The sequence below is a fragment of the Archocentrus centrarchus genome, chromosome 19 (genome assembly GCF_007364275.1).
Source record: "Archocentrus centrarchus isolate MPI-CPG fArcCen1 chromosome 19, fArcCen1, whole genome shotgun sequence".
In the NCBI taxonomy this organism is placed as follows: Eukaryota; Metazoa; Chordata; class Actinopteri; order Cichliformes; family Cichlidae; genus Archocentrus; species Archocentrus centrarchus.
This window is the reverse complement of record NC_044364.1, coordinates 30,239,800-30,256,324: the sequence shown is the minus strand read 5'-3', so window position 1 is coordinate 30,256,324 and position 16,525 is coordinate 30,239,800. Positions and strand designations below refer to the sequence as shown.

Sequence of the window (16,525 nt, the reverse complement as noted above, 5' to 3'; positions counted from 1 at the left end):
ATTTCTATGATCTTCTGTATAATAGGTGCTTTGCTCTTCAAATCTGGCAGTTCACATTCAAGACAGAAAGAATAAATAGAAAATGAGATTAATATTTGACAGCTGGCCTGATAGAATGTCACTTCAGTCTCTGCGGTGATGATGCATTACTTTAAAATGTGGGTACAACTTCAGAAATGAGCCAGTAATTGTTTGTAAATCACACACACACACACACACACACACACACACACACACACACACACACACACACACACACACACACACCTTTATATAGAGGCCACCTTTATTATATATGTTTATAAAAGTGCATTTATGTATTTCTTAAAAACTCGCCCTCACGAAGCCTCTCGTCACACTCGTGACTGCTCTCTCATCCATCACCTTTGTTTATTTTGTATTACTTCAATCCACTCAAAGATGAACCACCACTGAGCATCCACATTTTCTTTTTTCTTTTAAACAGATATAATTTCATGGTAGCTCTGAACAAATTAAAACAAGTCCAATACAATATTTTCCAGTGTCTGGGGGGACGAGAGCTGACAAGCTCAGCATGCTAACTGGCTGAAGATGAAGGAAAAGCTGGGGGCAAAATGCTGCTGGATGACAGCATGTATATGCGCCAAGTAGTATCTGCCTTTGGACTTCACACACCGAAAAGTCACATGCGTCGTTGTGACTGAGAATGTGTAAATTATTGAATAAATATTAGTTCTGAACTTTCATTTCTGTGTGCTATTGTGTGTCTCAGTTGTGAATGTTCCAACTGGCTCCAACTACAGTGCTTAGAAATGTCTTCAATGGAAGGTTTATGCCACAGCTGCCCTAAATCAGCAGTAGTGCTACAAAATCATTTCTTCTGTTTCTGTAATAATTAAAGCACCAAACTGTAATCAAAATATTTTTAATGCCAAAATATAATTTTTGTTTTTAGCCATGAATTTTGCTGTTTAACAAAAAAAGAGAAAAAATAGTAAAGCACATTATAATGTTTTAATTAAGATGCCAAATTACAGTTTTGTTTGCTACTTTTTTTTTACTCCTGAACAGGAAAAAAAAGAGTTTTTACGGTTTTATGTTTGATTAATCTCTGCCTGCTCAGAGAAGTCCACTGTGCCGGCTCAAAAATGGATATAAAAGCATGAATTCAGTTTGTAATGTGCCTAATAAATAAATAGAATTTTTTGTTTTAAACAAGCTTTTGACAGACTTCTAAAGTATTTGTTTTTATGGCAGGTGGTCGAATACATTTGTTAAGGACTACAGAACAGACCCGGGAGTAGAATCCAAATTATGCTTTGATAAATGACTCTCATTAAACAGTAGTTCATCATAGGAAACATCAAAATTGTCATTGATAAGCAGACAAAATGAAGAGTCCTTTTATTCCAAACCAAATGTGTATGCATGTAGAACAGGAGGTGGGTCAAAGTGCACGTGTGGATATGAAATTGTATGAGGAATAAAACACAGCAGCAAATCAGAAGACGTTGAGATCCAGATTTGCCGTTTCCTCACTGTCATTCTCGTCTCCCAGCTCTCCGTACTGTATGTTTTCTCTGACACATCCCACATATTCATGTCTTTCTCCTTCTGCTGTCGCTCTTTCCAATTTTCACACAATTGTTCTAGCGAGTCTCATCAAATCTAAATAAATACTTTTTATTTAGGGGGTCAGTGGCACTCTGCTTAAGCTATATGTGTTTCTTTTATATGCTGTTTCTGTGCTTTAAGGCCCTGTGATGAGGCAGTGCAAAGCTCTTACATCATGAATAAAAGGAAAGAAAATGCAGTGCTACTTCACTGGATTAAATGACAGTATCCTTGAAATTGTAATAATAATAATAATAATAATAATAAATGGGTATGTAGACTTCACCAGAATTTGAGATGACTGAATTTTCAACATATAGGCAAAATGTATTTTGTTAAACCTTGTTATTTGATTTGACTTTGGACAAAATAAATAAGGATAACAGTGTGTTAACTGTGATGTTTGCTCACCTTTATCCACACTAAGGAGAAAGAGTTGCAGAAGCATCCAATTACTTGGGTCAGTACTTGAATCCCATCGTGTAAGGGATGGGCACGCCTTTAATACAGTCGGCCAGGCAGCGTCTTCCTCTGGATGACCTTAATGGATTGCTCGCTATAACTAGAAATGTCCATTTTCTATCTCCCTGGCATTCTCAGCCACAGCCCCTAGATACAATAGATTTTGCCTTTCTCTGTCCGCCCTTGCACTCACTCACTCCTTGTTTTCTGTAGCTGAGCAGAGTGAGTCAGTCTGAAGTGCAAGTGAGACAGCAGGAGAGAAAGAAGCAGACAGTGTTTCATTTTGCACATGTGCAGCATCGGTTCATGAGTGTGTGTCGCTGCTGTTGGCCAGTATAGCTAAGTACCCTCGTTATATTATGTTTGTATCATTGTATCAAAGTATTTTCCACATTATTTTCTTTCCTGTACTCGTATAAATGCTCATGAATTGAAGTATTATCGCAGTACTGCATTCCACAGTATCCATTAATATGTACACTGGACTGTTATCCCTCTGTTTTATCCTTAAACCACATATATGGAGAATATCCCCAGTGCACCGCTAGAGAAATTACCCACTATTGATTGTCAGCAGCTTAAATGAGAAGTCTAGTTACCTGTCATGTGTTGGTGTAAGAAGAGAGAGCGAGTTTAGATTGAAGACTTACATAATTGAGAAGAGAGTTTGCGTATGATTCAGAGCATCTTTAGATGGTATGTCCATAAAAATGGTTCAGTATTGATCTCTTTTCAGAGACGTAGCAGTAGCCCCTTACAGAACTGTAAACGTGTGATTTCATGTCAATGTTGCTTTCAATTGTTGCTTTCTGTGATGGATATTTCGAGCGCATGGTAAACACGCTATAAGCATATAATCATCCCGTTAGAATAGTGACACACATTACTCCGTCATGATCCCCTGAATAAATAACTAATTAGGCTGTCAAAGCCAATAATTATCCACTGCAACTGCTTTTGTTTATACGCTACCCTATTGAATATACAAGCTGTTGAAGTATGCAGCATTGCTGTAAGTGAACTCATTAAGAGAAGTAAAGTGACATCAGACTGTTATAGAAGGGTGATGACCTTTCCGTTAGCTCCAAACAGTAAAGGGGGGTTTGGTGTCTAATTTTAGTCAGATGTGATCGTGGTATCACGTGATGTTCTGCAGAAACACACACTTTCAAATCAGGTTTCAAATTAATTGCAGTGTTTATCAGAGAAAGATGTTAGTGTCATTACCGGCTCATAATAAATTTATGATGCTTTATAATTTATTATAATTTACTTTTATGATAAGCCAGGCTGTAATTACAGTGTCCTTGTGGTGGTGTGTGAATGAGGTTTTATAATGCTAGTGTTTAACTAGCAATTAAAGTAGAATGTTATTGGAGCTAACCTTGGTGAAGGTATGATGCTATTACGGGAACGCTCTCGATAAAGTGCACTGCGCCACCTTCAATCAAAGATTATAGTTTCTCCGTTATCCGTCTCTTTATCTTTTCCCCTCTTTTCCTAAACTCTGTTTTCATTCTTCTATCCCTTCCATGCTCGCTGCCTCCCTCCGTCTGCAGCCCACCTTATGCCAAGTCCTCCCTCTTTCTCATGTCCCTCTATCCGTCTCCCTGCCACTCCTCCAACTAATCATTTCTCCTGAGTGGGGCTAATTAAAGGGGATCTGACGGAGTGTGCTGACCACAGGAACATCAATCAATCTCTGTCCAACACAGCGAGCCCCCGCTGACTCCCCCAACCTGCTGCCAACGTGCACAACTCTGCAAAGGTTAATTGTATTCATTATATAAGGGACAGAGTGAAAAAGGGAGAATGGGAGAGAGAGAGAGAGAGAGAAAGAATACTAACTAAAGTCACCCTGAAGGTTCTGGCTCTAGGGTGAATTCTCTCCAGGCCTCAGCGAGGTTAAACTTGGAGCAACGACACCACCTGTCAGATATTTTTGGCTTAATATCGGCTTCTTTTCCAACACAGCCACACTTATTTGTGGCTGTGTTCTCTTGCTGGTGTCCTCTCCCTTCCATTTGTGAATAGCATATATACGTAATTGTATTCATTTAGTTGATGGAACATATGAAAGGAGTCACACATCATTAATAGAGCCTCCTGATTACTTGATTAAGCCTTAACAGACTTTGGGCTAAAACTCATTTAGTCCTTCGGGCCCAAGTGACGCTGCTGGTAATGAGGTTTGATACCACTTCATTTTTGTATAGATATTAACAGTCTGTTGTTACGGCACTATAGCAATTTCATATGAGCCAAAACCAAAGCACACAGAAACTTTCTGGACATTTTCAAGCTGTCAGAAACACTCATATTGTTGTGACATTAATAATCTGACACATTAAGGAAGTACCATTGTGTTTCATTTAAATCTTTTGGCATAATGCTGTCTTCAATTTCAGTTTAGGAGAGAGGAGCTATCTATCTTCAACATCAACATATATTGATGTAGACATAATATTTTATATTGTAATATTTTTCTACCAGCATAGGAGCAGTTATCTGAAAATGATGATGAAATATGGTGGAAGTTAGGCCTCAGTCACGCAGGCATAGAGATTGGTTGACGACCCCCTGGCGCCCTCCTTTCACTAAAGGAAAATGTGCGTTCCCGGCTGGTGGCTGGAGGTTGCTGGCTGTCCCTGGATGAAATTGGTTACAAAGAGGCAGCTGCACCAAAAAGCTCCTTCTCATTGCTTTGGTCAGTGGGAAATTGCTGCGGTCACTCAGTTTGCATGGAAGATGGCGACTTGTCTGCAGACAATTGCACACTAACCACCAAGCGGTAGTGAAACTTGAAAAAGTGTGATGGAAACTGGAATCGAAGAACTTTTGAAATGTGTTGGCTGCAGCAGCACGGGGCAGCTTTTACTTTGAAGGCACAAGTTTTCCATGTCCAGATTGTGTTGCACTTTTCGCAGTTTCACTACTGTACCGCTTGGCGAGCAGTTTAGGAAAATTTGCAGACAAGTTGAGATTTTTCATGCAAACTGTTGGCTACTGTGGCAATCTGCCACCAACCAAAGCAATGGAAGTTTAGGGTGTTGCACCATATACCTCACACCAGCAACTTTCAGCTCCCCAACCAGTTGGGGAATACACACTCTTCCCTTGCAGCCGGTGGTTACCAGGGGGTGCCATTCGCGCAGGTCTCTAGGTCTGCACCTCACAGCAACTTCCCACAATCACTTGCAATCAGTCTGGGAATACACATTTTTTCTCACAGCTGGTGGTTGCCAGGTAGTCACTGACAGGTCTCTGGGCCTGTGTAACGGAGGACTTAAGAGGATGCCTTGTTCAACAGGGACGGCATCTTCATCTTGAAGTGCACATGAAAAGATCTGAAAGCAAAGTTTGTTCTCCAGCTAGCAGAAAGAAGCAACAGTGAGCACCATACACGTTTGTGCTCCGCCTTTCATGCACAACAGCAAATCAGCATGTTTCTGCTATTAGTTTGATTCAGTCGTCCTCCTTATTGAAAGGTGGCGAGTTTCCTGATACATATATGAGAGACTGATACCATAGAAAAACCTGACTTGAGGAAATAAACCAATTGCAGATCCCTCTTTGCAGAGCATGTGACCCGATCGTTTAATGAGGATGAGCGATAGTGCTCTTGACCATCATTTAAAGAGATTACACTGACAGCACACTGAAGTTGCTCCTTTTTGGGTGTTTGTTTTTCCTCTGCGTATGTATATTTGATCAGTGTAGCACTAAGTAAAATTATTCTGAACGACCCCAAAGCAAAATAGATACTTGTTTCTACTTTAAAGTGGGATTTTTGTCAGCCCGATCAAAATCACAAAGATTTTAAAAGATATTCCAGCCTTCTTCTCTGTGGAAACTTTAAAAATAGATTTAGAGGTTATACTGTGTATGTTCTTGCTTACTTTAACCACCCTCATAGAAAGCAGATATTTCATTTTTCTTCTCTGCAGCATTTTTGAATCTCTTGATGCATTTTTAGTCAGCTGCAAAACAGATCAGATGAGTGCTTTTCAGATAATGTTTAGGTACCACGATGTATATGTATTGGATCCTTTTTAGGGCAATAATTCTTTCGATGGCTCCTAAAATATAACCGCTTTGTCTGCATTTATAGTTTTACTTCTCTGAGCCTCTAACTTTGCTGCCAACAGCTTGTTGAACGCACTTCTGAACTCTTAAATTGCTCTTTTCTTTTTTTTCACAAATAGTCTCACTTATGGTCATGTCAGAAATTGATTCTTGACAAAAAGCTCTGTATAAACAAAATGTTGAATCAGAAAAAAACTTTTTAATAAACTGCATGTGGTTACTATAGAAACGGAAACATACCATTACTAAAGGTTATGCTGAGACAATCTGCCTGGCAGCGCTCGGAGCCCTTCTGAGCACATATCATGCAGGAACGTGACAGCTTTGCTGTCACGTACGCTCCTAGTGGCAACTGTTTCACCTCCTACAAGTACTTATTTTGACAAGAGTGTGCTGTGCCAGACCAACTTTCAAATTAAACGCACAACTGGCTGTAGGCTAACTTGCAACTTCTACATGTTGTGCTGCCTTCTAACACGCCATTAGAGACCGTCTGTGCAGCCACTTTAACAGTTGGCCGCTCCCTGTATCTCCCTCAGCACATCTGATTTTTTTAGCTATTGAAAGGTTTTTCAGATTTTGATTCGTGCCATTGTGAGGCCTTTCTGTGCCTGGTCTCTAAAATGAATTGTCCTAATCCATTTTGTATCCTGGTGCTATTGAAGTTTTCTCCCACAGATATATCCACAAGTGCACAATTAAGTATCAGTTTGTAAGTGACAACAAAGGTACTTTTAGCTGCTCCCCTATTTCCCCAAGGGGCTGCCACAGCAGATGGATCCCCAAATTTGATTTGGCACAGTTTTTAACACCAGGTGCCCTTCCTCACACAACCCCCCACATCCTGCTTGTCCTGCTTTGGGACTGGCACAGGAGTATACTGGATTCTGAGGCTGCGTTTGTGTCTCTTCCCAGCTCTAACCGGGGATCACCACCACTACACAACGGATCCACCTGTTAGCTTGCAAGAAATGGGTTTAGTAAACAAATAAATTTACAAGCTTTTTTTTTTTTTTTTTTTTCAGTATAACACAATTAGAAGTTCAGTATGCTTGAAACTTTTTGAAAGCAAAGGTGTATACTTGTGTGAATAAACACAAAATCATTATTTTCTCTTGGTGGCTTCATCAAACTGCCCATTCTTACTCCCAGCTTGTCATAAATCAATGCTTGCAAAGGACCTTTTGGCTTCATATTTAAATGCATTGGTTAAGCGGCATTTTCAGCCTGCGGGGTTAATGTTGGGATGTGACCTAACTTGCAAATGAAATTGAAAATGAAAATTAGGACATAGACCATGGTCTTCTGTTTGGCAAATTCAGAACAAACTTCCAGATGTGGACTTTAAAAGAGGAGCAATATCTGTTGGCTTCAGATATTACTGCAGGTGGCGATGTGGTACATACACCTTCAGAGAGACGTGCCACTGAGGCGTTGTGACACCAGTGGAGTTAGACAGAATGACAGCATTTGATGCCCTTTAAGCCTTTTTTTAGGTGTGTCTTCCACTTTTATTATCGGCCGCATCACCAGATGTTGCAGAAAGAGCAAGACAGAGCAAGGCAGTGCTAAGTGTACCCTTGTAGAAGTACGTCACTCTGCTGCCACCTGGTACAGAGGCAGTACTGCTATCACAGCTGGACAATCAAGTCAGTGTCATTGTGAGAATGTCAGCTGCAGAAGCGTGCATGTTTGCATAAAAGACATTTTCATGCAGGTGTTTGCTGGCTGTGTGTAGTGCCTGTGTAAGTAAGTGTGTGAGGATAGCTTCCATGATGGCCGGGTGATCTTCACAAGTATCATTATCATTGGAATAAACAACAGCTAAGCTGTGATGTCCTCTATGTCCTTGTTCCTCTGTTAGTCTTGAGTTTCTATATTTAATGTGTGCATGCCTGTGTGTGTGTGTGTGTGTGTGTGTGTGTGTGTGTGTGTGTGTGTGTGTGTGTGTGTGTGTGTGTGTGTGTGCGTGTGTGTGCGTGCGTGCGTGTGCGTGTGTGTGTGTTCATGCTTATAGTTTACAAACCCCTTTGAATTCTACTTTTGTCTCAATTAGTTTTTTTATTATGTTTATTGAGATTTAAAAGTATTCTAATCTTTGTCTTGTGTGTTTCTGTGCTCATTAAAAGGTACCTAATCCCTTCACTGGACCGCTCCCATGCTGGCTTTTACCGCTGTATTGTGAGGAATCGGGTGGGAGCCCTTCTACAGAGGCGCACAGAAGTACAAGTGGCCTGTAAGTATCCACACAGGATGCAGGTGAAACACAGATAAATGGAGCCAATGAATCAATAAATGGAAGCATAATAGACATACCAATTTAAGAGAGAGTACGTGCTCATCTGCAGTAGTTTGGTCCACAGCAGGCCCACACTATCTTTGGGTGCCTTTGTATGGAGGACTGACTGGGGAGGGACAGATGCTGCCAGGGTGAAAGATCTACCTGCATCTCATTCAGAGTGTTATCAACCCAGACAGCTGTTCCACTCAGCATTCTCATTAGATTGATATTGTTGCCATGGTTCTTTTTAACTTTGCTTCATTTCAATATGACCGCTGCTTTTTTTCATTCTCTCTCCTTTGTCAACAACATCTGTTGTTTCTTTGGCAAAAATAGAGCTCCCATGCACAGTGTTTCTGCAAATCTTCACAATCATTTTCAGGCCACTCGGTTCCCTCGTCTCGTTAACGAGCTATTAGAGACGTGCCACTGAGGTGTCTGGAGTGTTGTCGCATCAAATCCACCCCCTTCCCATATGCACAACTGGCCTATGCCCATTATCTTCCTTACTAGGGTATGCCTGGGTCACTGGCTTCCCCTTGTTCCAGCTTCATTTGAATGGATGTGACATTCTGCTGTACCTGTCAATGCAGTCAACCAGCCACTAAAGAGAAAGAAATGGGAGTGTGATAGGAAGTGGAGTCCCATGGGTCCACTTCTTTAGTACTGGGCAAACACACTGTTACCGTAGCCTTCCTTCTGCCTCTCCTCCAGCAGTCTGACTGTTTGTGGTGTCCATCGCTGATTCTTCCCACCACTGCTTTCTATTTATTTCTTGGCCTCCACCCCGCTGTTATTTCAGTTCATATTTATTCCCTGCACTTCCCATTTCCATAATTCTGTTCTTCCCTCTCAGTTGTTCATGAAGTGGCATGGATGCTGTTGCAGAGTAAAAAAGAAGAATTAAGGACACCTGCAGAAGAAATGGATGAGCCAGACAAGGGAGGGAAGGGGAGAAGAAGAAAGGAAGAAGGAAAGATGGAGAGATTTCTTCTAGAAACTATTCCATTGAGGCAGCACAATTAGAATTGCAGAGACACACCTCAGAGAAAGGGAAACATGCCGAGGCATTAGAGATTAGGGAAGAAGGGGAGGAGGACATCACATCACTGAAACTGCAGATCAAAGTCGGGGGATTTGCACACTTCCCAGATTTTCATTTAAGCTAAGCACCACAGCTGCACCGTAAAGCCAGATTACCTTTTTTTATTCTCTTGAAAGAGAGTGAGAAAAAATAAGACCGCCATTGATGCACAACCAACGCAGCATCCTCAGTTCAGACTCCCTCACCTTCATCCCTGCATGTTTCCAAGATATTATTTCTAAACCGTGTGTCACAATTGGTTTTTCAATGTTTCATCTTATTTATTTGAGCAGAGTTCTCCCCATTGTTTCCCTTTAGTGGCAGAGGCAAATATACGATCATGCCTTTGCCTTTTATGGCGTTAAAAAAAAAAAATTCAAGGTATTCAGCTGTCACTTCTTCAAAACCAAACTATTCACTGTCTGTTTCAGCTCGTGCTGGAGGAGGAGAACACAAAGTCTACTTGTTGTTGTTGTCCTATAAAGGTTTACAGTCAGCATCTGCTAATACGACTGCATAAGGGAATTTCACAGCCTGCAATTAAACAGCTGAATTTACAGCCAGTTGAGTAAATTTCCATCAGAAATCTGGAGAGCAACAAGGGGTAATATTAGTGCAGTGTTTTGTCAGCTCTTAAGATATAATGAGGCAAGGGATGAATAAAAATACTCTAACAAATGAAATATATTACAGAATAATAGAGGAGCAGCATAGCTGGTCATCTATGCTGCGCAATGCACAAATTTAGTGTGTGATCAAGATGGATTGCCTCTGATGCATCCCCACAGGAGGATACAGGATATGAATATTAGTCAATTTGGTGTCCCTCGATGTCCCTCTGTGAGTCATTACATGCCGGTTCCTTCTAGCCTTTCTTGATGTACCATGGAAACCATGGCAACAACACTTTGCTGTCCATCAAACAGCTTCAGTGTAAAATTTCTCAACAGATAGCAGATGACAAAAGCTCTGCGGTTCCCAAAAGTCAGAGAAGAAAGAAACAGTAATGCGTTCCTGTAACTGTCAGTCTTACTCTCCTGCTCTCTCCTTTCACCTGTTTTTGGTTGTTTTCCTTTAGTTATGGGCAGTTTTGAGGAGGGTGAACGCTCCCAGTCGGTCTCTCAGGGAGAAGGTGCGGTAATACCGGCACCGCGCATTCGCAGCTTCCCTCAGCCACAAGTCACCTGGTTCAGAGATGGACGCAAGATCCCACCCAGCAGCCGCATGTAAGTTTTTATCTTGTTTTTTTTCTTTATCTTATTTTGCTTTTCTGTCTGACTCTAAGAATACTTTTTGGTTCTTTCTTTGTCCCTGAGGGTGTTTGAGGGCTTTAGTTTGAGAGCAGCTGTTCCTACCTGTTGTTTGCTTTTCATCTTGCTACATTTTGTGCTGAAGGACAGCTTGAATTTCTTGTGCAGAACAAGGGCTGAAGACAAAACACTTTGGGCTCTGTGTGTTTTCCTACACATTTTGTTTTGGAAAGAAGCCCTTTTCTATCTGCTTATCTATGTTTGTCTTTTTATTAATGTCGCCCTATGTTTCTCTTCACTTTCCTCTCAAAATTGGAGGCTGTGTTTTCTGAAATATCTGAACTTTAAAACATTTTCCCCCAAATATGCAGAAGTGCTCCAAGAACAGATTAATTAATATTACAGTCCCCATGATACTACACCCTGTACACCTTCACATGGTAGTGTTTTTACTTCATCTTTCAGTGACTGGCATTGTACTGAGGTTACACACAGCTTTGTGGGGATATTTGTGTCTACCTGTGTGTATGCTAAAAAGTCTCCATTTCATCACATCTGCATTTCTTCACAGTGGGAGGTGACCTTGCCCTTAGTTAGAGTGCATCTTTCTTATCAGCTTCTCATCATCAGTAATCATCCCCTGACCTAGAATCACAATGAGACAAATTCCCAGGCACACTGCGAAGATGAAGGCTGTGGCTGGCCAATGTTAGCCCGCCCCCTTCAGCTGCTGCTGTCTTGTTGTGCAAATCTGGATTATTTTGAGCATTTATTTATTTTGAAAAGCATCATTTACTTTATTTTACTTTTTATTTTTAATGAGATGGAACCGTGATAAAATTTGAACTTTTCATGGGTTTCGCATTTCTCTCAAGTTAGCATGGTTGTGTACACTGACATCAGTACAGCTGGTTGCTGATTTCTCAGTTTTTCGTAACCTGGCGCACGCTGTGAACAATGAGCAAAATGGACGAGCTGAAGGCGTGAGCGGGCCCATCTCTACGGGCATCTCTATAATCCATCAGTGTGGGAGTATAGAGATTCCCAGATGGCACGCAACTTGGGGTGAAAGATTGGTGCATCAGTTAGAAATGATGAGACGTTCTGCAGAAAGCTGTTGAAAAACACCATTGAGTTTATCTTTGAATTATGTACTTCTTGCGTTGTACCCCTCCTGTTCCTATTCCAGTGGCATAGACCATAGTTTTCTGTCACTGTTCTTTTAAAGTCTTCAGTAAATCAGTGAACCTCATGCACGAGTATAAAAGGCTCTGTGTTGATGTCACAGCTGGCATGTGCAGTGACCAATGTGTCGGACATAATAGTGACTTCGTTTGCTCCTCTGTCACTCTCTCTCTCCTCTGTCACTCTCTCTCTCCTCTGTCTCTCTTCCTTCTTTTGTCTCCATTATGGGCCACCCACTGTGTGTACTTTGCTGCTCTTCATCCTCACTTCCTACCCTGCAGCTCTGAGAATGCTAATACCACACGCACTACCAAGGTCACAGTGTGCAAATGAGCACTGTTGATAACAGACAGCCTTTTTTATTGAAAATCATTTAATTGAATTTGATTCATGCCACTAGCGTTTACTCTGTAGAGGCATCAAAGTCTCGCTAGTGGAGGAGAGAATGAGGGAGTGCTACTGAGTGAGTCACACCAAACCACAAATGTTACCTTCATGAAGGCTCTGTGTCTGCAAATCTGCCACATTGTTATACAGGGCTCCAGACGTACTCTGGTTGTAAGACTGGTGTTTCCATCTGGAAGATCTTGGCATGTCAGGTGTTACGAGAGATCCGTCATGAAACAAGTTACAGCGGAACAGCAGTGAAGGGAAAAAATCATGCCATGGAGTAGAACCATGTGACATCTCCCCTAATTGTCTCCTGCTCTTGCTAGCCCTCCTAAGGTGTCATAAGTTTAATTTGCAGGCCCTTCAGGAGTCTGTCTTGCTGCTTGCCTGTGCTCTTCTTAATCACACCCCAGCAATGAAGCAACAGAGGAAAGAGCAAAAACAATCAGACCCCCTCAAAAATGGTGGCAATCTCCCCTAACCAATGTAATGCCCAATAAAATCCCCACTCACTCTGGAGGCTGTTGTACAACAGCAACTTTCCTTTTGCATTGTGTTTTCATTTAGTTTGAATTCTGGGAGTTTCCTTAAACTGCGTCACACAGTATGAGAGTTCTTGTGCTGTTCTTGTGTGATGTTTTTCTCACGCGCTGGAAAGGTGAGAGGAGCTGGGAAATCACTCAGGGATGACACCTGTTGATTGCAAGGACTCTTGTGAGGTCTCGGGTTGGGTACACACATCTCAGGGGAACAAGTAGACATCTCGAAGTGTTTCTATTTACAGCTGCATAAATCTTTATCTGAATATAGAATTAAATCCAGTAATCAAATGCAAATCTTTTGAATACATAGGGAGGTTGTTTGGGGAGTGAGAATAATCTTTTTTTTTATATATTTTGGCCACTTATTTCTGTAGTGAATAAGCAACAACAAACTGGTGGAGCATGAAGCTACTGTATAGAACACAGTGCAAAACACAAGCAGATGTGTCCTTACATTTCCTCTTATTAAGCTGTGTGGCTTCTAGGCATCAATTTTCAATAAGTGATGGGTTTTTTTAGGCCACTTTTCTCAGTGCATGCAGCAAGGTTACATGCTCAACTGTGAACAGAGCTTGCAGCTCAGCTCTCAGCTCTTTCTACAACAATACCTCACAGTTCACAATAAAAAATTATACACAAAGTTTATTGTGTGTGCTCACCTCATCTAGATGTCCATAACACCCCACACCGCAGTCCTGCCCTGATTCTCCTCATGCTCACTGTTTTGGGATGTACTGGGTGAGGTCTGTTTTTATGTCCTTTGCTCACCCACAGCTGGGAATTGGATTTACTCTTCAAAAAGAGCAAATATGATCTAGTGGATGTGTGCAGAGAGGAATGGATTTTGGGTGCAAATCAAGTTCATTTGGGGGGAAAAAAAAAGAAAAAGAAAAGCCATGCCATGCTCACAGTCAGCACTTGATATTGGAATGCTGCTGACAGCATAAAATAGCTCTTTCAATTTATCAGGAACCAGGGTAGTGGCTGTTCAAAACATGCCTGCTCAAAATAGCCTGATTGCTTGGCTTCCAATATTGCTATTTACAGCTTTCTCAAGATCATAGACCGGTCGTCCAAACTACCGTAGATCAATGTCTGGTTGAACATTTCAGCTAACAGTCAAACAAGGACATGTGCTTTGAACCTGGGCAGTACACAACATGAGCACAGCAAAGACCATATGAGAAAAACACATCAATAAATGAATCCGCGAGCTTATGGACATGCTGTTAGAGAGAGCAAAGGAATCTCTGCCCACGCCAAGGCCAGCAGCTGCAAAGCTACGTTGCAGAAAGTGAGCAGTCGCAGTGCCACAGCGAAACACAGCCTTGCCAAGGGGAATACTGGCAGCAGGGAAGAAAAGATGCGGCTTTCATTAAGTTTACACATTCAAGGCTTGGATGTTGTATATTCACACTATTAACATAAATGTTCAGCTGGTATCCCATACTCCTTCTTTACTATCTTGAGATTCACTCATCTGCCTTCACACGCATATGAACTTATGACATCCCATTCTTAATCCCACCCTTTGCAGCTATGACAGCTTCAGCTCTTCTGGGAAGGCTTTCCACAGGTTTAGGAGTGTTTATGGGAATTTCTGACCATTCTCCCAGAAGCACATCTGTGAGGTCAGACACTGATGTTGGAGAGAAGGCCTGGCTCACAGTAGGGTTTAATATTTTTCCCGAAAATGACATGAATCAAATCCCGGGAAAAGACGAGCCATTTCCCGGGAATCCCGGGAAAAAGTTTATTTATTTTTTTATTTTAATTAGGCCTTCTGTAGCCTGTGTCGGGCTTAACCTATTCTGATATTGTAGAGGTAGCTTTCCAGCTATGTCCAGTTATGCCCAGTAGGGGGTAACGTCGGCTTGATTAACGCAATAAAACCTACATCTCGACATTCAAGTGCTCGAGCTATGCGGTGTTGTATCGTTCCTCAACACTCCCTTAACAATTATAATTCGAATATTCCTCCATTGTACATGGAATTATACCAAGCTATTTAACAATTGCTGGTGCAAAACAATACGGTTCATCTCCACAGCATTGATAAAGGCTCAGCCACGCTGTCGTGGCGACATCTGTTGCGCTATATCTCCACCAGTGGAACGCTGTAATAGTCATTGAAAAGTTAACTACCGTACTACACTATAATATGGCATAACACAGGGCCTTGAGTAATGCACTACGACTTGGTCATTGCCATTCTGGCAACAGCAAATTTATAACACCGTGTCTGAGGGTTAAAGTAGGTTCGCTGTGAATCGTATATTGAAAAACTGGCCGATCCTTATAGCCTAAAAAATATACATTTTACTCAACTCCATTTTAAAAGCGAAATATGTTAAAGTAATCTATTTCGTGATACTTTCTTCACACATTAGGCCCGTATCCTAATTCATGATTGTTAGTAAGCGGCTGCAAACGAGGAAAAGAAACACTCGAAGTTAAACAGATATTTCTTTATTGTTCAGGGCAGGCATATTTTATAGGCTATATAATGCAATATAACAATATATAATAATATAAAATTATATAATACAAAATACCTTAAGCTAAACACATTGCCTACGATTTCAACAAATTAAAGAGGAAAAAAGTACAACTGTGTAATACCTCTATTAAAACGCTTGAGATGAAGGCTGAAGCCTTAAACGGAGGCTGAACGTGCCTGAAATGAAGAGTAATGCTTTTCGCATTAAACGAACCCTTCTCTCAATATTTCCTTAAATTTAACATTCTGAAACTTTCTTTTCTTTCTGAAAGTCAAATCGACGCGCGCAACTTTTTTCCCGGTTTCCTGTCTAACGTTTCCCGGGAAACGGGAAATGGTTCTGATCGCATTTCCCGGGAATCCCGGATCCCGGGATTAAACCCTAGCTCACAGTCTCTGCTCTAATCCATCCCAAAGGTGTTCTATCAGGCTGAGGTCAGGACTCTGTGCAGGCCAGTCAAGTTCTTCCACACCAAACTGGCTCATCCATGTCTTTATGGAGCTGCTTTGTGCACTGGTGTGCAGTCATGTTGGAACAGGAAGGGGCCATCCCCAAACTGTTCCCACAGAGTTGGGAGCATCGAATTGTCCCAAATGTCTTGGTATGCTGAAGCATTAAGAGTTCCTTTTCACTGGAACTAAGGGGCCGAGCCCAACTCCTGAAAAACACCCCCACACCATAACCCCCACCTCCACCAAACTTTACACAATGCAGTCAGACAGGTACCGTTCTCCTGGCAACCACCAAACCCAGACTCCTCCCTCAGAATGGCAGATGGAGAATGTGGAGAATGTGGAGATGTGATTCATCCCTCCAGAGACCACGTCTCCACTGCTCTAGAGTCCAGTGGCGGCGTGCTTTACACCACTGCATCAACACTTTGCACTGAGCTTGGTGATGTAAGGCTTGGATGCAGCTGCCATGGAAACCCATTCCATGAAGCTCTTTGCACTCTGTTCTTGAGCTGATCTGAAGGCCACATGAAGGTTGGAGGTCTGTAGAAGGTTAGTGACCTATGTTGAGTGTGGAGTATTTAGTAGCAAGAAAACTTCACAGCTGGACTTTTTGCACAGGTATCATCCTATCACGGTACCACACTGGAAGTCACTGAGCTCCTGAGAGTGACCCATTCTTTCACTAATGTTTGT

At 41.7% G+C, this 16,525-nt stretch overlaps 1 protein-coding gene across 1 annotated transcript in view; it reads left to right on the top strand.

Annotated features, from left to right (window-relative positions):
• The window catches only part of sdk2b (sidekick cell adhesion molecule 2b), an 88,121-nt gene that overhangs the window by 4,919 nt on the left and 66,677 nt on the right, over positions 1-16,525 (top strand). The window contains exons 2-3 of the mRNA XM_030755817.1: positions 8,274-8,380; positions 10,588-10,735. Of these exons, the coding sequence (XP_030611677.1) occupies positions 8,274-8,380; positions 10,588-10,735 (255 nt within the window). The remainder of the gene's footprint in view (positions 1-8,273; positions 8,381-10,587; positions 10,736-16,525) is intronic.